We start from the raw sequence: 24,565 nt of genomic DNA, 5'->3' as shown, positions 1-24,565 counted from the left end.
GCTTTTGAAGAAACAAAGTAGGCTGCAAATGGTTTTCCCAGCATTCAGTCAGTTGAATTAAATTGAGTCAAATTTTTCTTGCAAGAATATCCTTATGAACACAGAATAAAACAGGTATCTCCTAGAAGTATGTGTATTTTGTTAGAAAGTATAAAAAGTAATTATCTTAAACATCATAATACAACCATAACACCATTAGAAAAATATTTACTTTGCCTTTATGGAAAATATGCTGTATAAAATACCAGTGGATTAAAAAGATATTATTTTCCCCACAGATTGCAGTAAATTGCTCATAATTCTGAGTATTGCTTCTAAACCAGAGATGGAATGTCATTACTACAGTAATGACAATATTCCTTTCTGGGATTATTTCTGAAATATCTTGATCTTTTTGTTTGATAGAAATTATAATGCAGTGATTATTTTGGGGTCACATTTGCAATTCTAACTTATCTCAAGTATGGATCATACATGACTTTAGCTTTGTAATAATCCCACAATCAAACATCAATACAAGAAGAAGGTAATTTAAATGACGGGATTTATTTAAAACCGCCTAGTCTATTTTCACATGTGCAAATTAATGCTATCCAATCCACTAAAATATTTTGTTTTCTTTACCAGGAGTAAGAATCACTGAGTATTAGAATCTCACTTTTATTTTCAAAGAGTGATAAGTCATGATACAGTATTTGTCATCTTGAAAAGAAAGGAAGGATGAAACCTAAAGACTCCCCTGGAACATATCTCAAGAATTTGCAATGAATCTTTCACTGAAATTTATTTGAATTGGCTTAGAAGTGCTAATTTGAAATTAAGAGGAGCTGACTTACTTCTAAGAAGAAAGAAAAATAAAAGCTGCTAAGAAAAATTACTATTAAATACCTCTCAAACTGAATTACTACTTACTCTTCAGCATAAACTACTGCTAGACATGTTTTCTTCATTTCCCCTTGCAAGAGCAATATTAAAAAACCCTGAATATCCCTCATCAAAACTCACACATTTGACTATATTTAAGGATATACCACAAAAAAAAAAAGTTTTTCCACTGTTTATTTTTAAAAAATTCAAATTACACTTCAAATCACATTGACATCAAATGTTTTCATACTATATAATTATGAATGATGGCCTGTTTCAAGTAAAATAAAGAAAAAAAAAGCCAGCTATTTCATATAGCCAGATATAGTTTAAAAAGCAATCAAATATCAAAAAGAAAGCACTTCATTGGCATGCTACTGACCTGAGAGAACAAACCTCCTTCCTAGCCTGTAACCTATGGACTCTGAGAGCTCAGAAATTCAGCCTGAAATTGTCCCTGAAAACAGGGACATCTGATCAGATGATCAATCTACTGGAACCCCTGAATACCATTAAGAATTTCAGTGGCTGACCAACAGTTTCAATTACATATTCAAAGGCTTCTGAGCTGACAGCGGACGTAGGATTTGTCCTTCTCAGCATGGAAAGTGGCAGTATTCGAAAGACAGAGCTGAGGATATTGACAAAATTAATTCAGAGAATCACATTAGCAACATCATAGAATGAAACATCTTGAACAATTTTAAAGCATTTTGAGAAAGGAAACGAAGTCATTTTCATGCAGTAATTTAGACCAAGGCAACTAGGTTTTTCTACTCAGACCTATTTGCCATTAGACCTGCAGATGACATAAATGTGGGAGGAGGGCCTGCAAGCAAATGGATGCTCTGCAAGCAAGAGGGACCCCGACGAGCTGGAATAACAGGCTGGCAGCAGCCTCGATTGGTAGCCCTCAAAAAAGGAAGTACCAACTCCCGTCCCATGGGAGGAATAACTTCAGGCCCCAGCACAGGCTGACTGGAGTGTGTCTTTTCAGAAAATGCTGGGGGGTTTTTGGTGGACAACAAAGCAAAGACCAAGGTCATCCTGAGTGCATTAGGAAGACCACTGCCAGCAAGAGAAAGGACATGGTCCTTTGCCTCTACTCCACACCAGTGAGGCAGCACCTGGAGCGTTCAGCTCCGGACTCCCCACTACAAGAGACAGGGAACCACTGGAGACAGACCAGGTGGGGAAGGGCTTGAAGCAACTGCTGTCATATGAGGAGGTGCTGAGAGGGCTGGACTGGAAAAGAGAAAGCTCAGAATGATTTTATCCACATATACCCAAATACCTGATGAGGAGAGAAAAGGGTCAAGGCTTTTCTCCGTAGTTCATGGCGACAGGACAAGAAGCAATAGGCACACACTGAGATACAGGAAATTCCACTTAAAAAGGAGAAGCCTTTTCAGTGGGGATCATGGTTATGGACTGGCACAACTTGTCCAACGAATTCCTGCGATGTGTCTGTCCTTGGAGACACTCAGAATCAGGGGGACACATTTCTAAGCAACCTGCTGCAGCTGACCCTCTTCTGACCTGAGGATTGAGCAACTTGCTCAACACCACTGTGGGATCTCTCATGATGAATTTGGTGCCATTTCATGATTATTTATTGATGAATAGGAACAAAAATTGTTTATAGATAAATCTTTTGAGGGTCCTTTCACAAACTCTTTATTAGAAATCATATTGAAAGAAGAAATTCAGTGTTGTGAAAAGTTAGGCCAAGGTAAAGTTGACTGGGACCTCAACAACAGCCCAGTTTCTTCAAGGAATTTATCTAGATTCCATAAAGGAAAAACTCTGTTTCAAAAATGACATAGTTTTTCATACCATATTTAGAAAATGTGTTCAAAATTCAATTTACATTTCGTAGTAGCTATAAAAAAGTCATTAAACAGAGATCACCTTCTTTTTCAGGAAAGGAAACAGCTCTAATCTGGTTGTGTTAGCCTAAAACACCTGTATCCTCTGCCTTTACTGTGAGTTCTGGAGTTTAAATCAAGACACAGAAGAAAAGATTAGGAACAGAATCTTACTATGCTCTAAGTAGAATGAGTTCATTAAAACAAGACACAAAGGGGCCTGTTATCTCCCTTAATATGGTCCTTCAACCCAGAGACCCCTGGGTGGTCAGCAGAGGAAGCCCATGCTTGAGCACACACCGCAGCAGCACAGTTCAAAGTAACCCTTCCCTGCGTCCTCCACGGGGGAAACAGCACATAAATTTACAACAGGGAGTTTGGGTTTTGGCATGCCAGCTTGCACAATGAAATGCAGAAACTTTTTCAGGGGCCCAATCTGTTCAGATACACTGTGAATGACAGACAGGACTGTCTAAACACATCTGTGATTGTGAGAGATTGTGCTGAAAATCATGTCATCACACCCCTCTTGCCATGTGCTGAGTGGAGGTCTAATGATCCCAAGGACTCTGGCAGAGCCCATTCCAGATGAGGGAATCATAAGGAAGAATGCAGAATATGCAAATAACTAAGCCTCTTCCCCTCGGTTTTGATATAGTTCAGTAATCCGTATAACATATGAAGGCTACAAATTTATTACTGATTTCTTTTTTTCAAAATAGACACATGTTTGCATTATTGATATCCCTTTACAGATATGATGATTAAGCCCTGGAAAAGAACAAACCCACAAATTACAGAAGGCACCTGCCCCATGTTTAGATTTTAGTCTTTTCCTGGAATGGTGCCAGTGTTTTAAAACTTCTTCTAAATTTTTGTCCTCTCTGTAACATAAATGCATATTCTCATACTCCAGAAAGCAAAAGTTGGTATTTAATAATCTGGAGTGAGACAAAGAAAAAAATCATAAAGCTTCATCCCTTCGCCTCATCCCTCATATTCTTGAAAATAAATGCAATATTACTGTAATACTTTTTTAACCACAACACTTCTTTGCTTGGTGAAACTGCTTATGCAATCTGACCGAGTCTATCTTCTTTCTGTACTATAGCTTTAATGTTCAGCTATTGGTTTTTTCATTGGTTTGGTTTGTTTTTCTTTTTTCTAGAAAAACACATGTGCAACTAATTCAGAATTCATTTTCAAAGGATTGTGTAGTTGGCATAACTTGATGACTTTAAGACAAACTGACTAGCATTGCATTTGGTTTCTTTTCCAGTTTTGGAACATCAGCTTTGTTCAGTGACAGGACTGAAAGAACCTTCTCCCAGACTTTGCTCTCCATTCATAGAATCATAGAATGGTTTGGGTTGGTAGAGACCTTTTAAGGACCATCTTCTTCCTACCCCTCTGCCGTGGGCAGGGACACCATTCACACTAGACCAGGTTGCTCAGAGCCCCACCCAGCCTGGCCTCTAGCCTGCCTTATCTAGGGGAGTGTCTTGGCTTTTTACTATTTGATTTCTTTGCATCTTGGCAGCTGCTCTTCCTTAAAAGTAGACTCTAAAATCAGGTAGATATTTCTTGTCATCCAGAGGGTTAAATTAAACTACATAATGCAGTAATGAGTTTTTTCTTTGCAATTAGCCCTCAATAGGGACCCTCTGCACTGAAGAAGAGCGCTGTTAGACGAATAGGTGGAAGCAGTTCAGCAACAGTGCTTCTAAACACACTTGCATAAAACACTGTGCAACATATTTGCAGCAAAAATATTAAAGCCAAGTACATTAAAACACCTGCTAATGTAGGAATTTTTAATTTATTACATTTTATGACTGCAAGTAGATCCAGAGAGGAAAGTTAGGAAAATTAGGATGCCCTACCATTTCAATTTTTACTCCAAATTATACAGTAGCTTGATACATACAACAAAACACAGAATATATGCATCAAAATTTAAAAAGTAATAGAAATTCTAAAGGCCCCTGTATGGCTTTTGAAACAAGAATCTTAAACTCTTCTCAACTCAATTAGATTATACTTTCATGCACTAATCTACAGTGTTTCTGCCCTTTGCCCATTCCATTAATTCAATTAATGCAATTCTATCTGACATTTCTTTAAATGTTGAAAATTCCCTTCAGAGCACAAGACTAAGAAGAAGATTTAAGAGGGATAAATCCTGCAAGAGAAATAGTTTTTTTTTGGTTTGATATTTTCACAGAATGTTCAGTATTGGAAAAGACCTCTGGGAGATAACGTAGCCTAACCTCCATGCTCAGGCTCAGTCCCCCAGGATTTCTGAGAGGATTCTCCCCACCAATATTGCACAAATCATACAGTGATACTCATGCAGCAATAAAGACACCCAGGGAGTGCCTTTACCTCTGACAACAGCCAGTTTTTCTATTAAAGCCTGCTTAGTTCAAAAATCCTCACGCAGAAGCGTTTCTACACAGTGATCAAAACTATTGCTGAACCATTGGTTAACCTGAACCCTTATGAGGAAATCTATGGCAGTGAGTCACATGACAGCAAACATTTGCCACAAACAGGGGGAATAATGCAACCTTACAAACTGTAGTTTGTATCTAGGAACATTATTGGTATGACTGAGGTGACCATAGCAAAGCAAAGATGTAAACTGTATTTCATTTAGAATACAAGAGGGAGTAGAACCTGGAACACAGCTTAACTTCATCAAGCTCTGGAGACAACTTTCTGAAATGCTAGGTTCTGCCACCAGCCACAAGGGCCACACATTACTTTCTACCCTCTGGCTATACAAATAAGATAATTTCTATGAAGGCAAAACCTGTAAGTCATACTGACTGACATGTGTATTTGGAGTAAGAAAAGACTCAGTTTTCTCCTTGTCATTTGTACATGCCTTGCCCCTTCATGGAGACTTTGAAACACTGCATAAAAATAGAATATAGGAGACCTTCCAATGGTCATCACTTCTCAACAAGGAAGAGGCACGATGGCTAGAACAGATTATATCTGGCTACACAGTATTGATGTGGCCAAGCTTCTTATCAGCACACAGAATTGAAAACAAGCAACACACCTCTGGTAAGTCTGTGGCTCCTGCTTAGCACTAAAACTTAAAAAAAAATTACTGTTCGGCACAAATGACTGGTCTGTGAAAATGGCTTTAGGGATTTGTAGCGGCTCCTCCCAAGTATTTCAGCAAATCCTCTGCAGCATCTAAATTACAGCATACAATTGATTTCAAGGTGGATTCATGTTACTCAAGATGGACATATCAAGGCTTTGCCCACACGCTTCCATTTGGTGTAATCACGTGTTGTCATAATGTTCCTCTGCTCATGTTGTGCACATAAACCTCCTTTGCCACTTGAACTGCTACTCCAATTTCAGCTCCTTCATATGCTCCACTTACAAAATTCTTCTCCTGCCACCCTGACTAGAATGACTCTGGTCTCTTCGCCCGAATCATCACATACACAAAAAGAAGAATAGAAAACAAGATCTCAAAACAAGAGCCATCCTCTGCCAGCAGAAATATTGTCAAATGCATTCAGTACTTAAAACCTTTGTTTCAGTAGGAAAATTCAACTAAGTTGTCAAATTTGGATGACAAATGACAGTGCCTGCATTTACAAAGTCTAGAAATTTATGTAACAGCAATTTAAAGCCAAATATATGTCAGGTTTCAGTACTATTTTTTAATTATAAGTTATTCCACTGTAAGCAGAATACTTAAGAGAAAAGATACACATATGTGGGAGTTTTTCAACATTTTAATGCAATGACAACCAAAAGGCTGCTTAAGGAATGTAAATGTCACACCTTATCCTTGCTGTGGTCTCTCTGGTTCTTTAATAAAATTGAACTTCTTATACAGTTACATACAGTTACATGCAGGACTAAACTTTATCAGTAGTGCTTTATCAGCAGTGCTTTGGGGGTCTCAGAACTACTCAGGTAGTCCTGAGACTTCCAAACCATCCTCCCCAAAACAAAAAAAAAATTAAAAAGAAGAAACACCCTGACTTTTTCCCACAGTTGTGCAGAAAAAAACCAGCTAGCTGTTTCTTTTAGATTTAGGACAATAATTTGAGGAAATCCAGCACAAATTAAGATTGTTGGATGGACCAAATAGCCTCCTTGGATAAAAAAAGGCCAGATTTCTGACTAAAGGAGAAGTGTTACAATATTTTTTTACTCTTCTGACTGAAATAAAACATTTGATATGATACCTAGCAAGAGATTAGATAAACTACTTTCTTGTTAAAGAAAGTCAAAACTTCATAGAAGGATATGCATAAAAAGGCATTAGACAAGAGGGAGATTACAAGCAGATTTCCTCATGTATCATTCTGAAGTACAATCTTATTCCTCAGCTTCATAAGTTGCCTTCATGTAAAAAAAAAAAACTGTTTCAGCAGCACCAGTCACATTTTTAAAAGACAGAATTTTGGAAAGTACCAGTCACACAGAAGCACCTGACTATCCATGTTAGGCAGCAGAAGAAAGTTCATTTGTACAAAGGGCAAGATTATATAAACAACAGCTGCGAAGAGACAAGGGGGATTAGATGATAAGACACATGCCACCAAGTCCCAGGAGGTATCAAGAAATATATCCACAAGAGAGAGAAATTTTGAAATTCTGTATCAGTAAACTGTACTATCTAACCATTTATGAAAAGAAAATGGGGTGAAGGGTGGAGAGAGGATTTGCTTCTTTTAGAGCAAGCACAAAGAAGGCCTCTTGAGTTAGAAACACGCCTGAAGAATCGAGAAGTAGACAGAGCAATGCAGAGACACTTTCCACAATTTCAATAAATTTTGGCCCCTTATGGTTGCAGGGCAGACAACTGGAAGTAGCTGAGGTTTTGTCCTCATTAAACAAGCTCTAGGTAGGTGATGTCCTCTAGCAGGTCTCTAAAAGACATCTCTAATCATAACAGGCATTTCCTAAAAAATCCTCCAGAGAGGTAAAAACAAGCTTGCGTAAGTGAGCTCTTGAGCCTAAGATGAATCACAGCGTAGATGTTAAAATGACTAACAGCCACAAATTTGCTAAAGCATGATTGCACAGTTATCTGTCATCTGGAAACTGATAAGGAATTTTCTAAGTGCCCTCCAGATTGTTACTGGATGCATCTTAGAACAAATGAGAGTTGAGACTGCATTGCTCTCATGCATCAGCCCTTTTTCTCTTGGGATGTCTAGCACAGCTCCAGGTACTCAAGGATACACATGCTCAACACAATGCCAGGATAAGTATTTTTGACAAAGGCAATTTTTGCACAATGCACACTGTAGAGTCACATAGTATAACTATATTAGCACATAAAGTATGGTCAAATTCAGAAATGGCAATTTTTGGATTTCTTTCTTCTGAATGTTTAGATCCTACTACTATTTCCCTGACAAACCAGTCTTATGCTTCTCTTCCAGGTATTATCCTGGCTATGCAAGAATAGCCCAAAGTAGTAACACACTGAGAATGCAGCTAAAGAGGAATCAAAATCCTCCCTGTATCATGGAAGGAAAACTTTGTGGAGATGGTAGCACACATTACTCAGGGTAAATCAAGAGTTGATGTAGTCACACACAGAACTTCATTAAATAGATCATTTCCATCTGAGAAAATAATCTCCATCAGAAAAGCAAACACAATGAAGCTCTGCAGAAGTCCAGAATCACCTGTAGAGATGTAAAGCACTTTTAACAGCAAAAAATTCAGTAGAAATGATAGGCAAGAGACTCTGAAATCACATTCTGCACATAGGTGCCTAGAAACCCAGAGGACTAATATTTGCTCTTCCATGCTGCTTAGACAGACTATTCCTGCTCTCTTTCTGAGGACTTAGTTCAAGACTTACTTTCAGGCCAGGAGCTGTTTTCCAATAAGGCTGAAACAAAATTATTTATTACTATGGGCTGTAATCTAATCTTGTCTATCTACGTGTGTGAATCAGATCTCATGTGATGTTGTCAAGTGGAATTACATTTCAATGGAAAATTTTGTGCAATATACAAAAATCGGATATACACTTTACACTGCACACACTCAAGTAAGATTCATTCCAACAGAAAGAACTCTGATTCAGAATTGAATAGCCTAAACATTTGACTTGACATTGAGCTCTTTTTTAATTTTAAAAATTTTTGGGTTTAAGTCTATTTGCTGCAAGAGGTAGCCTGTACAATTTATGCATGTCTTAACTGTGTTTTTCTACAAGAGTAACGAAAGATCTCAATTTTTTTGCCAATGTTCTCCAGACACATCCCACAATGTCTGGCAAATGGATGACTGTGTTCAACAAAAATTTCAGTTCTCTTTGTAGAGAGAAAATAGCCATGAGACATGTCCTTCAATTTTTTTTTTTTTTTAATTTGTTTGTTTCCCTTTTCTCCCAAAAGCCTTCTTGAAAGGGCAGGCCTAGCTATATGTTGAGAACAGATTAATTGGAATTTCTTTTCTGGAATTTCTGTTGTTGACATCTGCTGACAGATTCCAAATTCAGTTGAGAATTCTGTCATAAATATTTCTAAGGTTACAAGTGAAAAACTAATACCAGTATATATCAAGGTAACTTTTTCTTCAAGCACTTTTTAAAATAAGTTATAAGTTGCATATACTTCTCTAAAGTCTATACACTTTAAATTTACTGACTTTGAAATCCACAAAAATCATCTTTGAATTGTCACTTTGAATTTAAAACATATTCTAATTATTATTCCCTTTCCTAATTTCATCTTACCTCTGTGGGGGTAGCAATTCAGCAGTTCAATTGTGACCTCTCTTGCAATGAAATAAGGCAAATGATTAAGCCAGAATTTATGACCTCTCACATTCCTCATACCATGCTGAAGTAGACAAGGAAAAAGCACATGGTCATTGCACAAAAACATTCCTAAAAGCAATGTGAAAATAATGGTGCTTACCTTGAAATTTAAACTAACTGAAATTAAGACTATTATATCTCAGAGCAGTCTTTAAGAAATCACAAGAGCAGGTCGCCTGCATTAATGCAACTTGGCATCAAAATATTTGTAAGAGACTTTTAAAATGTCCTATTTCTTCCATATTATATCAGCCCTCCAGGAGTTTTTGAGTAACCAACAGGATGCATTCCTAATATACCAAGTCACTGCTTAAAATGTGGAAATGAACAAAAGGTTCATTGTTCAGTGAGAACTATAGCTGCCCTGACCTGTGACTTTTTCAAGAAAAAAGCTGTTGACATGTTTCATGTGTATGAAAGCCCAGAGCAGTCTAAGTGCATCTGATGCCAAATGCACCACTTACACACAAGCCACTATTGAAAACACTTGTTTTCTAGCAGATCTACCAGGTATGTGCTAGACTCCTTACCTGCACAAGTACCCCAGATATGCTGGATCTCTGAATGGATAAATAGCTGTGGGATATCTAGAAAATACCATAATAAATAAAAAAATTCCACTGAACAAGGACAGGTGGAGGCAAGTAGAATACTTGCCAGGTAATATCTGCTAGCTGTACTCTTTATATCCACTTCATTAGGCACTGAATCAGCTGTTTGTCCATTACCAGCCTTTAACACGAATTTTAAGTGTTGTGTGAATAAATACACAGCTATCACACTAACAGTATGCTTCCAGCAGAATCAACATTTTAGCAGCTGATTTACCTCATAAAATTTGAGATTTATCATCTCTCCCCTATCTGGCAGCAGAGTATTGATTTTTCTTAAAGGGGAGCATTAAGATCCAGAGGCCTGGCAATTACAGCAGCTGAAGTTCAGCCATTAATAAAACAAATTAAGAAAACACTTAAAGATTTTTAACAGAATGAACCTGAGACCAAACTCTCAGTGGTTTAGATCTGATTATGATGGTATGTGCATCTCATCTACTCAGATTACTGGAACAATGAAAGATCCTCAGTTTTCTCAATTTAATTTAAGTGTTCCTTTAGCATCCACTCTACTGAGCTAAGCAGCTGTTAGTAGAACACCCATCCCAATAAACAGCCTAACAATAAACCATGATCTCCCTTGCTGCCTGTAGTAACAGCATCATATGCAGCAGGGTCATTAGCAGAGGAGGCACAATCAGCTATAGCTTTCTAATGCTACATTATTAAGTGAAGCAAAACACTCTTGTGTGATGGTAGGATTCATTTTTTTTTTAGATTTGATGCCAATAGAAAATTAAAAAATATTTTAACCTTTATGAAAATGGCACATACCTTGTATTTTCAGTGCCAAGCTGAAGATTACCCTCAAAATCATGACACTAAATAATATTAACAAGAGACTAGCTCTAACAGAGACCATCTCACTTTCTGCTAAAAAATGAGAATCAGTTACTACTCTGTTACAATGCCAAATGAGCAGCTGGCAATGTCCTTATACAAACCTGCCATTACATTCTTTTAACCTTTGCCAGAAGTTAAAAAATAAATAAACAAAAGAGGAAAAACCCAGACAGAACACATAATTGGACAGGCACCTTTTTTAAGCCTTGCCTCCAGTTTCAACATTAAATAGCTTGTTTTATGTCATAGGACCCCCAGCTAGGCATAGGAATACCAGATATTTTCACTAGCCCTTTCTGTGCTGGCAGGTGGAGTCTGAGACCTCTCTAAGCTCCAGCCCACGCCTCCCCACGCCTCAACTTGCCTGACTCAGAAAGAGCCAGGTACCAGTTTGAGCTTCATATTAAATATACTGCTGTTTCTAAGAAAATGAAACAAAGGAGAAAAGGCTGTGAGAACAAAAAAAAAAAAAAAAAAAAAATTAGTGGGTAGGAGATATTGTGGTAAAGAGACATTGCTTCAGGCATCCTGTACTTGTCTATAGATAAGAAACCAAATTAAAAAGTGGGATGAGCCCATCAATGCTTCTCAGTTTAATAGCACTTCTGCTTATTCTTCAAAAATAGCACAATATAAATACATCCTTATGACTCATCTTTCAAAAATACTTTGTATGCGTATCTATATACACACATTCATGCATATATATATATGAAAATTGGAGTGGGAAGAGAAAAATATGCATAGAGATGGTAGTCTCAGTGTTGCAGAAAGTCTGAAGGAAAGAATAGGACAGCTAACTCATGCAAAGAATAGTCCAGGAAAGACACACACAGATAAACCACTGATTTCCAAGAAAAACTTGACATTTTTAAAATACAATTAATTCCTTAAAAGGGAGACTGAACTGTAGGAGTTTCAGACAGTCCTGCAAGTGATAAAATATAAAACGTGGAAAAAGAAGTGATTATGGTGGGAGAAGAGAAGCACAAGAATATTTTGGTGAGGGCAAAAAGCAATCTACAGAAGCTGGACAACTTGCATTTTTTCTTAAGCCAAATTATGTCATCACACATAGGAATCTGATTTCCTCTTTGCATTAGAAAACCCTCCAAAAGTATGCAGCAGTGAGGATGCTGGGTTTTATCCTCAGCCCTTTCTAAAAAGACAGATTGAACAGCTAAGGCAAACTTTGTACAAAGTTTCTACTTTGCTGTGGCTGTCTCACTGAGGTACCACAAGGAAAAGACAATGCTGCACTCAGTAAGGTACAGAGATGCAAGCAGTAACTTGTGCTTATATCTCATAGTCATTGTTTATTTGGCATGCAGTAATTACCTTGTGTCTGTAAGGAAAAAAAAAAATCCAAACCAGCATCTCTGTAGCTTAGAAGCATCTTGTTCATAACAATGAGAAAAACCCTTGATAAGCCAAACCTTGACAAACCAAAATCACACATGTGTTTCTTTACTGAATTAAGCTTCAACACTTATTTGATAATCTACTAATGGAAGGATATTCCCTAGTTAGGTTTTAAGTAATATCCTTCTGTGATTGGCAATTTTGGTAGTTGTACCCTCTTTAAAGCACCTCAGAAAATTAACATTATTAACAGCACTGTGTCTCAGTTAATGAAAACACTTTTTTCTGCACCATTAAGACTGCTGTGCATTGCAACCCACCTCTTGTATTCTACATTTTCCTAATTACTTAGATTTTCAGCAACTGTAGGCAGTGCAACTGTTTGTAGTCTGAGTAATGCCACCCTAGCTGGAATGTGAAATGGCTTCTATACTGTCACACTCCAACACTGACAGAGGAATAAATTATTACTGCTGTATTTGCAACAAGACAGGCCTGATGCAACCGACTGAAACCTCCAATGTCCTCTCAGTACTCCAGAGAAATAACTACCTTAACTTTTAGTAAGGTTGTCAAATCTACCTACAGAGAACGATCATAACTAAGGAGCCTGCCTTCTCAATGGCCTATGTGAACTAATTTTATGAACTCGTAAAGTCTTTATAGTACCCCTAGACTTTCACATTCTTATATTTAAAGGTTTTATGTGCTCAGCATGAGAGCATACCCCACCAACTTCAAACACATTGTGTCAAAAATGAATTTGAGACTTTTTTAGCTCTTGTCCACATGGGCTGAAAATTTGCATTCTGCTAAATTGTATTTTCATACAACACAGCATCTGTGTTCTTCCATTGTCAGTGTAAGAGACTGACAGATGTCTTTTAATAATAATTTTTAAAATAGCTCTAATACCTAAACATTAGAGAAATACTTACTTGAAGCCAAAAAGCACATCTAAAACCAAAAACTGCCATCTTCAAAACAGTTTTATTGAATCAAATGCAGCCCTGTCACAATTTTGATAACTGAATGGTAGAACAAATAAGCTCATGCTGTGAGGTGAATCTCACTGCATCCATCCTCACTGCTGAGCTCATTAAAGTCTCACTTGCCTGCCTTGTTGCCTCAATAGCTTTCCACTTGTCTCCAAGCTTCCTTCACAACTGCTGATAGTACTATAGTCTTATTCATTTCCTATGACAACTTTATGAGGCACAGAGCTTCCTACCAGGCCCTTTGAAATTCTAAGTCATCCAGCCACAGATATTTCCTTTTCTTGTATCCTATTCTCTTGAGAGACCTCTAGCAAAATTACCTAGGAGCACATCTGACTGTTAGGAACTTCTGGTATCTGGGAAACCTTTAACAGCAAAAGTTGGCTTACACTGCAGAAGCAGAGAAATCTGAATGAGTTAAAGCCACTACAGATTTGGATTCTCCATGATAACAGCCTTCAAAATAAAAAGAAGAAGAGCAAATAGTGAAACCTATTCTAACGCATCAGCTTTTCCAAGGAGAAAGCAATTTCAGCATTCTAGGTTAGAGTCACCTTAGCTCTAAACTACTTGGCTGCATCCCTACAAATCTGTGGGCCCTGACAAGATTCATCTGACAATACTCAAAGAGCTGGCTGATCCCATCACAAAGCCTCCCTCGACGACTGTGGAGTGGTCTTGGGAACCCAGAGAGGTTGCAGCTGACTGGAAGCTGGAAACTTTCTTCTGATTTCCAAAAAGAGCAAGAAGGAGGCCCCTGGAAACTACAGACAGTCAGTCTCACTTCAGTGCCTGGTAAAACCATGGAAAAGATTATTCTGGGAAGCATTGAAAAAACTCTGGGAGGACAGCACAGTCATCAGTGACAGCCAGCACATCTTCATGAGGGGGAACTCCTGCTGATCAAAACTGACTTCCTTCTACAACAGGGTAACCCACTGAGTTGACCTAGGCAAACCAGTAGAGGTAATTTTTCTGGACTTCACCAAAGCCTTGGAAACTGTCTCTCCTTCTAGACAAATGTCCAGCAGACAGCTGAACGTTACCTGATAAGTGAGCAATTGGGTCATGGGCTGGGCACACAGAGCTGTGGTGAAGGAGGTGACACCAGACTGGAGTCTGCTCATCAGTGGGGCTCCACAGGGCTCCATCCTCAGCCCACTTCTCTTCAACACCTTGGACAAGGGATTCAAAGGCACACTAAGTTTGCCAATGACACTAACCTGGAAGGTGGGGTTAATTCCCTTAAGGGTAGAGAGGCCCTGCAGAGAGACCACAAGAAATTAGTGAGCTGAGCAAACATCAACCATATGATGTGCTGGATTCTGCACCTGGGAGGGGCAACCCTGCCTGCACACACAGACTGGGGAATGAGAGGCTGGAGAGCAGTGCTGCAGAAAGGGACCTGGGGGTCCTGGTCAGTGGCAAGTTGAACATGAGCCAGCAGTGCCCGGGCAGCCAGGAAAGCCAAGCCTGACCTGGGGGGCATCAGGGACAGAATCTCCAGCCAGGCAAGGGGGGGAATTGTCCCGATCTGTTCTGCACTGGGGCACCTTCACCTCAGGTGCTGGGGGCAGTTTTGGGTGCCTCAACATAAAACAGACATTGAGCTATCAGAGAGCATCCAAAGGAGGGCAAGGAGGATGGTGAAGGGTCTGGATATGAGGAGTGGCTGAGGGGCCTCAGGCTCCTCAGTCTGGAGAAGAGTAGACTGAGGGGAGATCTCATAGTGGTCTTCAACATGCTTTTGAGGAGAAATGAAGAGGCAGGCACTGTTCTCTTCACTCTTGTGACCAGTGAGAGGACTCAAGAAACAGCATGAAGCTGTGTCAGGGGATGTTGAGGTTGGACATCAGGAAATGGCTTTTTTTACCCAGAGAGCTGCTGAGCATTGGAGCAGGCTCCCCAAGAAAGCGGTCACAGCATCAAGCCTGAGCTCCAGAAGTTTTTGGCCAATGCTCTCAGGCACATAGTGCAATTCTTGGGATGTCCTGCACAGGGCCAGGAATTGGATTCGATGATCCTGATGGGTCCCCTCCAACTGAGTATATTTGATTAATCACTCAGGGGAAATATTGAGATATTAAGAGAGAATAAACAGTTGTAATGAATTAACATATTATCATCACCTGCTTTTTTTATTTCAGTAGTTCTAGAGAGAAAGCACTTATAATCTGGCAATTATAGGCAGAAACTTTTTCTTTGCTTGTTTATTTAGACAAAACATTCTAATTTTTTTCTCCTTTCACCTCTGCAGTCACTGTGATTCACAGGGTTTCGTAACATGTCAGTTTCTCTGATATTCACAGGAAAATTTAAAAAATTGCAACAGGAGATTACCTATTTTGAATACTCTCCACAAAACACTTCCATTATGTCATTAAAGCAATTATGTTATCTAAAAGCAAAAAGAACATAAGAATACCAGGAAAAATACATATAGCAGGAAATAATAAGACTCTTCTTCTTTGCGCATTCATTTTGAAATGTCACAGGATTGTTGACATGCTGCTTCATCAGAAGAAATAAATTATGTCTGGAAAGGGCTGCTTTCAGCTACACAGAAAACAGGTTATAAGAGGACACATCTATCACTGCCCAACCAGTGTTAGACTAAGTTGTGCAAGCTAAAATGTACTCCTGCTTTCATAACCAATATTGCCATCACCAATAGATTAAGAAGCACTTCTCTGTATTATCTTGTGATGAATAAAACATCCCATAAGCTTCATATAAATTCCAAAAGCCTACATACCTGCCTCACAGTAGCTGTGTCCTATGGTAAAAACAAAACCATAGAGAAAAAAAAGTGAAAAGTAAAATTGTCCCCTTATCTAGACAGATGTTTTCATGCTCCTTGTCACAGGTCTAGAGCTTTCTCATCTCCTTACACCGGTGGGGTTTTTTTCCTCTTTTTTCCTCGATTCTATGTGTTCTCTGTAATTTAAAGATATTTCTCTTTTTAATTAATTCCATTATTTTCAAGGACCTGAGTACAGAAAGATAACAGATAAAGCACCCTACAGGAAAGCAAGCCTTCTGAAGCCTGTTTTGCCTTTTGTGGATTGGTCATCCAACGCACCTCCTACATCAGCAACTCTCAGACGCACAAGTTTATCCACATCCAGCATACAACTGCAAGTGCTCAAGATTTAAAAGAAGTATATTGATTCTGGATATTCTGGAAGTCAATCTCTTATTAAAAAGGGAGGTCAGCCACCACTTAAAAATTATCAGGCCCCAAAGAAGTAAATCAGATAAAGCCAGAAATCCCCAATTACGAAAAATTTTTAAATTCTGCTCATGGAATTTGACTCTATCATTCTAATTATTAAACAACCACCTTCTTTTGAAATACATGGACTTTCATTTCAGATACAGAATAGGCTATACATTAATAATTAATGATTATTATCTCCATAAGAAAGAAAATCCCAAAGACTGTAGTTATTTTGCTCCTTTTCTTTCTTACATGCTATGCCCTCAATATAATAATCCCTTATGTCTTTTCAGGGGAGACAAGCAGATGTGAATTGGAGAAATTGTACTGTTCGGTTTTGTTATTTTAATGAGAATTCATTTCCCCTCTTCACTTGGTTTTGGAATTTTTTTCCTGTTTTTCTTATCTTTAGTGCTAAAAATCACATTATAGCTCTGCAATGACTTTCACCACATATGACTGCAGTCAGCAATATTGACTGCAGAGCAAATTCTGCCCTACCTGGTACAGGATACTACTCTTAAAATCTAAAGTTATAGAATAAATTAGCATGGACAAGATTCCTGAGGGCTGTCTTATATAAGAATTTCCCAGAATTATTTAAATCCAACATCCGAATTTTTTCCTTCAGAACAAAATTTAGCTATTTCAAAATCACTTCATACTGACCATTGAGGTTTATGAATGTTTGTCCAGCACCAGGCAGTACTAGGTCCATGTCTTAGAGAATACCTTCACAAAAATGTTAACAGGAAAGCAAAAACATTTTCATTTCTGATAAAAAACCTGATCCCTAAAATCATAATTAATTGCTAACCTTTAAAAATCACACTGCTTAACAGACTAGTCCACACATACCCCAAGAAGTAATGCATAGAACATAACTTTTTTCCCACCACCGCTAAAGGAACAAAACCAAGATCAACTATTCAGATAAGGATTTAGGACTGGTCTATTATAGGATGTTTCTTGACAGGTTACCTCACTGGAGGCCAGCTGCAGGGAGACACTAGGCAATATATTCAGGAGAGATTCTATAAAAAGGCAACCTCATTTATAGGTTCAGGAAACCTCATTTAAAGCGAAGCTTAAATAGTAATAATTTCTAGCTTATTACTAAAGCATCCAAATAAGCAGTCAGGAAAAGTGTTGCTCATCCATGGCCCACAGGAACAAATGTAGAAAAACATGCAAACACCCTGCTATATACTATGCAAAAATTTTTAAAACCACTTTTAAGTTGCAGAAATTAAGAAGAAAGAAGCATCTGTCTAAAATAAAAGCTAGACAAAATGTACAATTTGTCATACATGACAAATTGTTCATGCACAGGATTAGTTAGACTCCCTTCTGCTACCAAGAACTTTAGAAATTAACAACAAAAATAAATATTTCCTTCAGAGACAGTGTGTTATTTTCCATCTTACAGTATTAACAAATTACTCTACCAGTCTTTGCCCTGGGCTAGAACTACCATTTTTTTTTCCCTGACAGTGTGTTTTCACATCCGATAACCAGGGTAGGCATGCTTCTAAGATTTTCAAGCAGACAAAGTGTAGGCAACAGTTACTATCTGTGCAAGCGTGCATCTTGTAAATTAGTTCTCAAAGGAGTTTCTGATGCAGATTTACACAATCCCAAGGTAACTCAGGCTGGGAGGGACTTGGGGAGGTTTCTAGTCCCAGCTGCTGCTGAGAGGGACAGATCAGGCGGCTCAGGGCTTCACCCAGTTGGGATGTGAAACCCCTAAGTCAGGAAAAAGCCCGCTTTCCACCAGCCCTGCTCCATCACTGCTCCTCCCCCACCAGCACATCATCCCTCCCAGACTATAATGTCACAGCCCGGCTACAGAAGCCTGGCTAGAGCACAGGCAGTTGGGATGAGAGGAGAGCAGTGGATGTCAATTACACTGCAGAAGGCATGAGAGCTGGATCTGGCACGACTGATCCTTGGTAAATCCTTACTCACTGTTTCCTGTCACTGTCAGCTCCTTCATGTGCCCAGATGTGGGATCCAGATCTCCTTCCTTGGTTTTACCTCAGGCTGATGACCAGCTTTTCTCCTCCTCCAGCCAAGTCAGTGAGTGCAGAGCCCTGGCAGACATGGGTGGGGAGGACCTGCCTTATCCATGTCTGCTGTCACTGCATCACCTCCACCTACAGGGATCCTGACAGGAAGACCATTGCACATCAAGGAGTCAGTGATCCATGCACCAGGTAATAATCTGAGTACTCCCTGGCCTCTGCTGTGCTGGACTGCACACAGGACTTGGCCTCCAAGCTGCACTGTACCACACAAATTCCTTGGCTGCAGGACAAACTCATTTTAGGACAGGGGCCCGCAAACAGCTCCCCCCCATCACCAGCAATTACAGCACCTGCACCACCACGCCTTCATCAAGAACTGCAGCAATAAATTCTTGTAAGAACATTGTTTCTGCTTGCCAGCTGAAAATACAAATATATTTGAGCTATTGTTTGGGAAAAAATCATACAATAGCTGAAATGAGCGAACAAGTCAGCCTTGTAGGGACAGGGTCACAGTGTGCTGTTCAAGCACCATTCAGTAACAAAATGTTTTCCTTAACCTCCAGCAATCTCCTGGATGGCTGGCGCTCTGATGTATTACATTTCCCAAAGAGGATGGAGGTGTTCAGAGAAAGCTCCATCTGCTTCCTTACCCTGGTCAGTGATCTGTAACACATCCCAAAACACTCAAACCCTCCTCTGACCCTGACCCACAAGCTCTATGCAGATCTGAGCTGCTCCTCCACGTGAAGGGCAGCCCTGCTCCTGCTCCTCCCTGCCTGCCTCTCCTGAAGGGCTCATCTCCATCAGTCACAGCAGCACCACATCACAGGCATGCCAGCAATGCTGCAGCTCTGACCACAGGCTGAGCTCCTGCCCCTGCTGCTCGAATCCCAAGCAGTGTGCAGACAGGCACACACCCTGCACCCTACTTTAACATGCCCAAGCTTGGCCTTGCTCTCCCCACACCCTGTACTTTTGCTTTCTGTCCTTGCTCCACCACTTTACCATACAACTCCATGTGCCTCCCACGTCTCCTCACCAGACTGGCCAGCCTCATGGAAAGGTGCTTTTGCTATAATAAATGAGAAAGGGAAAATGACATCTGATTTCTCAAATTCACAGATATGAAACTCGCAGGTCAAGCTAAATTTTGTTCAATCTGCTCCACAACAAACCTGAAATTCAGCTCTTCACTCAGTGGATTACACCTCATGCACATAGTTCTGTTCTGCCATCTCTGGGAGAGATTACTTCTCATCAGTCATTTGTACTCGGCCCATCAGATTTTCAGCATCCAAGACAGGACCAATGACCTGGTTCACAGCTATAATTCCACTGGTGTCACAGCAAAGTAAAGTTCTATGTGTTCTTATGTTTCTCACTTGTCATTTTGTACCTTAGCTACTGTAAATATCCTGGGGGAAATTTCACTTCAAAAGCAATCTTTGAACAAAAGAAAAGAATCTGCTGTGATCAGAAACCATAGAGCAGAGCAGCCAGTTACCTCAGTTTTTATTGAACTAGAACACTGTGCAGCATCTGCTTAAAATGGGTTGGAAAACTCACATAGTTCAGAGGTTGAAAGTACAAATGACTCTCAAGATCTTGGCAGAAAATGACCAAATTCCCTTTATGGGCAGAAATTCAGCATGATCCAAAATGTGATCTGCTGGTTTGCATGGCAAAATTTTTAACAGTTTGAATAGGGGGGGTTCCATGCTCTTTTCCCTTTCCAGAGTTACACAAGCAGATGATGGAGAGAGGAAAAAAGCAGAAAAGGCTTGATTTCTAAAGCTATAACCATATTCCTTCAATATGTAATGCCTTTACTCAAAATGAAGCCAGGGTTATTCTAAACAAAGATCACAGCTAGACATCACTTGGAGTCAGCCACACGTTTGCTGTAGGCAGCGTTGGCTCTGGCAAACCTTTTCTATCTCAAATATTCTTCACTTCTTCAGCTCCTGTCAGTGTAGCAATTTCTTCTCTATCACTCAAACACAAATACCAAACCAAGGTAAATAAAATTTAACACCCCTCTGTTCCACCCCCACCCCCCAAAACTGATCATTTTGGTAAAGAAACAATATTACAAATTATTCTTCAGGAATTAACAAAGTAATAAAACAGCAGCCAAATCTTAGGATTATTCAATAAAAATATAACAAGTAATGAATAAGTGTGAAACATCAATATCAGAAATTTCTGCAAGTGTATAAAGAAAAGGAAGGCTAGAATATATAGATTTTGGAGGTAAAATAACAACCAAAAAGTGCATGTGCACAGCATCTCTTGTATCAAACTCCTGCTTCTGCACTGCACCCCAAAAATTCTCCTCAGACAAGTGACAACCTTTAAAACTGTGGCAAACAATCAGAAGTTACCACAAGAAAAAAATAATTAAAGGGACAAAGTTGGGGGAATGAGGCCAAAACACTGATGTTAAAAGGAAAACTATAGTTTATATCCCTCCCTCCCCACCCCCACCCCCCTTCCCCCGGGATAGTGTGGGTGCAAGTGGGAAGGGAAAAAAAAAGGTGCTGGTGGAAAATGTCTTAAGAATTACTATGTTCTGGCATTGCTTTGGAAAGTGGTTCCAAGTGATTTATTCTTAGTGTTGAAATGTGATTTCAGAAACCCTATTCTTCCATTTAAAAAAAAGGCATAAATGAAGAAGACAAACTAATAGTTACCCATTCTTAACAAAAAAAACCCCCAATGTTCTCAAAAAACCTGACAAAAATTTTTTAAAACCCTAACAAATTACCAAACTAAAAATTCAGAATCTGTCATTCCCATATGTCCTGCACTTTATGAAGTTTAGTGGGCTTAATGTAATGAAAATTTATTAACATAAAACCCACCAATATAGTACTACTTTAGAGAAGAAAAAAGGAAAAAGTTGCTCATCCTTTCAGAAAGATTCTGCAAAAGCAAAGATTAATACAACCTTTCAATTCTGGCGAAACACTTGCAACCTGAATCTCATTCAGGGCTCTGGCTGGAGTAAGAATTCATCTCAGCTGTAAGTCACAAGAACAACAACTTTGTTTAGAACAACAGAAACTCAACAACCCCTCAAAAAAACAAAACAAAAACCGCCCACCAACCAACCAACACCAACCCTCAACTGCACAGTGCATTTTTCTGATGAGTTCTAGCCTTATAATCATTACCTGGGTTTAAGCAAAGTTTGTGTTTTATTTTAAAAAACCACTCAAAACCCCCACCCTAAATTGCAGTATTTTAATCTACAGCATGGTACAGATTAATGCAACGCTACTCCCGTCCCCCCTCCACAAGATAATATTGTTACTTTGTATGATGCTGTCTTGTTGCCATGACATCCCTTATACCCTAGCTCTCTTTACCCTTCCATTATTTTCCCTACTGAAATTCAACCTGTGGTCATTTTACTCCAGGTCAAAAGCTTATAAATATGTGTTTATTTTCAAAATTATATATTTGATCTATTGAATAAGATGCACCACTCCAGACCTCAGTCAGTCTGCTTTAGGTGGGAATACACGATGCTGTTTCTAAGCACATGAGAACTGAGATTGTCCTTGGACAGTGAGAAGTTCTTCCAAAAGCTGTGTTTGTGTGTGTTCAGCACTTACCTATAGGATTCTGATCCCAAGGAGACAGGCCACCAAGCACTCTAATAAATATCACTACTGCTTGAATGCTCAATTTGTTCTCTCAATTTCCCTTTATGGTCAAGACGTTAATTTTCCTAACTTGCAATCTGTGGTATAGCATGCACCTCCATTAAAATGTTTGTCTACCCACCCCAGAGATTCCGGGCACATCCCATCGATCTGGCTGAAGGCAGATACACCAACAAGGGGACAACCTCTGGTTCCCAAGAGCCTGCCTTTTGCCTACGTGCCTTCGGGTCTTTCGCTTATGATTGCTACCACAGTTCCCCTCGGCTGCACAACGAGAGCACGAGTGGCAGGCAGATACTTCCCACCACGCCAGCTGCGCTCCCGGCCGAGCGGAGCGAGCCGAGCTGCTGCTCCGCAGGGAGCACAAGGAGGGAGCCGAGCCGGAGACCCGCTCCTGCTAACAACTACGAAGTCAGGCTCAGCACACGGCAAAGGCGATTCCCCTTCCCGAAGCGCAACAGGTTGCTGCTCCCCACCCCCGCCCCAGCCCCCGGAGGGAGCAGGTGCCCGGAGGGCGCAGCGCGGCCGCGGTCACTCACCGGCAGCGCGGGCGAGGAGGCTCCGGTGCGCTTGGAGCCGCGCCGGGAGCTCAGCCGCCGCCAGGACTCGGCCAGGCGCCCTCGGCCGGTGCTCGCCGCGCCCTCGGCGGCGCTGCCCCGCTCGGCTCTGCCGGGGCTCAGCCGCCGCTGCTCCATGCCCGCGGAGCGGCTGAGCCCCGCAGCCACCCCGGGCCCGCCTCGGGCGCTTTATCGGCGCTGCCGGGCGGGGCGGGCCGGGGCGGGGCGGCACCGCCCGGGACTCGGAGCCGCCGGACCGCCCCGAGGGGCCGCGGGGGCTCCGGGCGGGCGGCGTGTCCTGCAGCCAAACCAAGTTTTAGTCCGCAGCGTGGATTAGAAAACAGGCGCAGAAAGAGAAAGGGACAGGTAGGTGTGCTGTGCTCAGACGTGACAAGTTATGGCACCTGCTCATCTCCCGTCTAGATCGTGCCAAAATCGTGCCAGGAGGCTTTTTCTAAGTACGCTACGTTAATAGTTCTAGGGAAATAAATTAGTAGTTTCTCTATAATAAAATGTGTTCATTCTTAATGTCTAGCAACAGTCATATGTGCGCAGCCTCCACTCTAAGCCAAGCGTTTTCCCCTACTGTTTACATCAGAGGATGAAAACCAAGTCAGGAAAAGATGGCAAAGTACCTGTTGTACTGGGACACACCTTGGGGGGCCGTGTGGCCTGCTTTTTTTTCTTAGGATCAAGAAGGAGCACCTCCAGAAATTTAGTCTCTTTACTAACACCGAAAGGGTTTCCTGCAGGGCTGGTCAGGGTCCTGGTTCATTGCGCCCTTTCAGGCACTTAAGAACTAACACAGGGGTTCATCATCTGTGCGTGCTGAGCGCAGGACGCTGCTGCAGTGCCGCGGAGGAAATCTGCCTCATCTCTGCCCTCCGAACTCACTGCTGATTTTTCTTCCCAAAGGGAGAGGATGCTCAAGTCTCCACAGCTGAAATAACAAGGCAGCTAATCTCTGTTTTCCAGGCAAGATTAAAAACGCAGTGAGTGCTTCACAGGTATTAAACCATTGATTTGCATTTATGATTTTAACCCTTTTTACAAAGATTTCTTGAAAGACCACTTTACTGACAAAGTCAGACATATTCCTGCTCCTTTTTCAAGTGGCTTAACTTTCTATTCTAAAAAGATGTTATGACATTATAATGAATGATATTATTCTAGTTGTAGCTTAAGTGATTTATGGAAGCATATATTTTCCCCACAGTGTATCTAATGTCATAGTATTAAACAAAAAAGCTGGGTCAGAATTTCCAAAGAACATGTTAAACTCCTTATTAAATACATGTTAGAAGAAAATGATTAAGGGTTTTGTTTTGACTTTAGGTAGTCTAATGCTCTGCAAACCCCTAGTCACACTCCAGACTTCCATTCAGGGGAGACAGGGATTATTGGGAGGATCTGTTTTTCTAATACCTGTGACTATAATGGCAAGTTACTTCATTTGGGTGAATTATTGTCATGAATGCTTTTATCTTAATTTATTCTTCTCTGAGGCACATCAGCATTTGGTCAGCTTTGCTGATTGTGTTAATTAGCTATATAATTTTTATGGTGATTTTAAAAGTTTAATAGATTAATGGATTAATGTATAGATTGATTTCTCTGACGTCTCCTCTATTCTCTTAGTAGTAACTATCAAATTTCCCAAATCCCATGTTTTCCTTAAAATACTCTTTAGAGGAATCTAATGATTTTCA

General features: G+C 40.2%; 1 protein-coding gene across 1 annotated transcript in view; it reads right to left on the bottom strand.

The window, feature by feature from the left end:
* Positions 1-22,994, bottom strand: part of TRPM3 (transient receptor potential cation channel subfamily M member 3) — a gene marked incomplete at both ends in the record, with an annotated part of 376,542 nt that extends 353,548 nt beyond the window's left edge. The window contains one exon of the mRNA XM_084224553.1: positions 22,839-22,994. Within this exon, the coding sequence (XP_084080679.1) occupies positions 22,839-22,994 (156 nt within the window). The remainder of the gene's footprint in view (positions 1-22,838) is intronic.
* Positions 22,995-24,565: the final 1,571 nt, after the last annotated feature.

Source organism: Fringilla coelebs (genome assembly GCF_963513975.1).
Source record: "Fringilla coelebs genome assembly, chromosome: Z".
NCBI lineage: Eukaryota > Metazoa > Chordata > Aves > Passeriformes > Fringillidae > Fringilla > Fringilla coelebs.
Note: the sequence above shows the minus strand (reverse complement) of the source record. Positions and strands in the feature narration are given on the sequence as shown.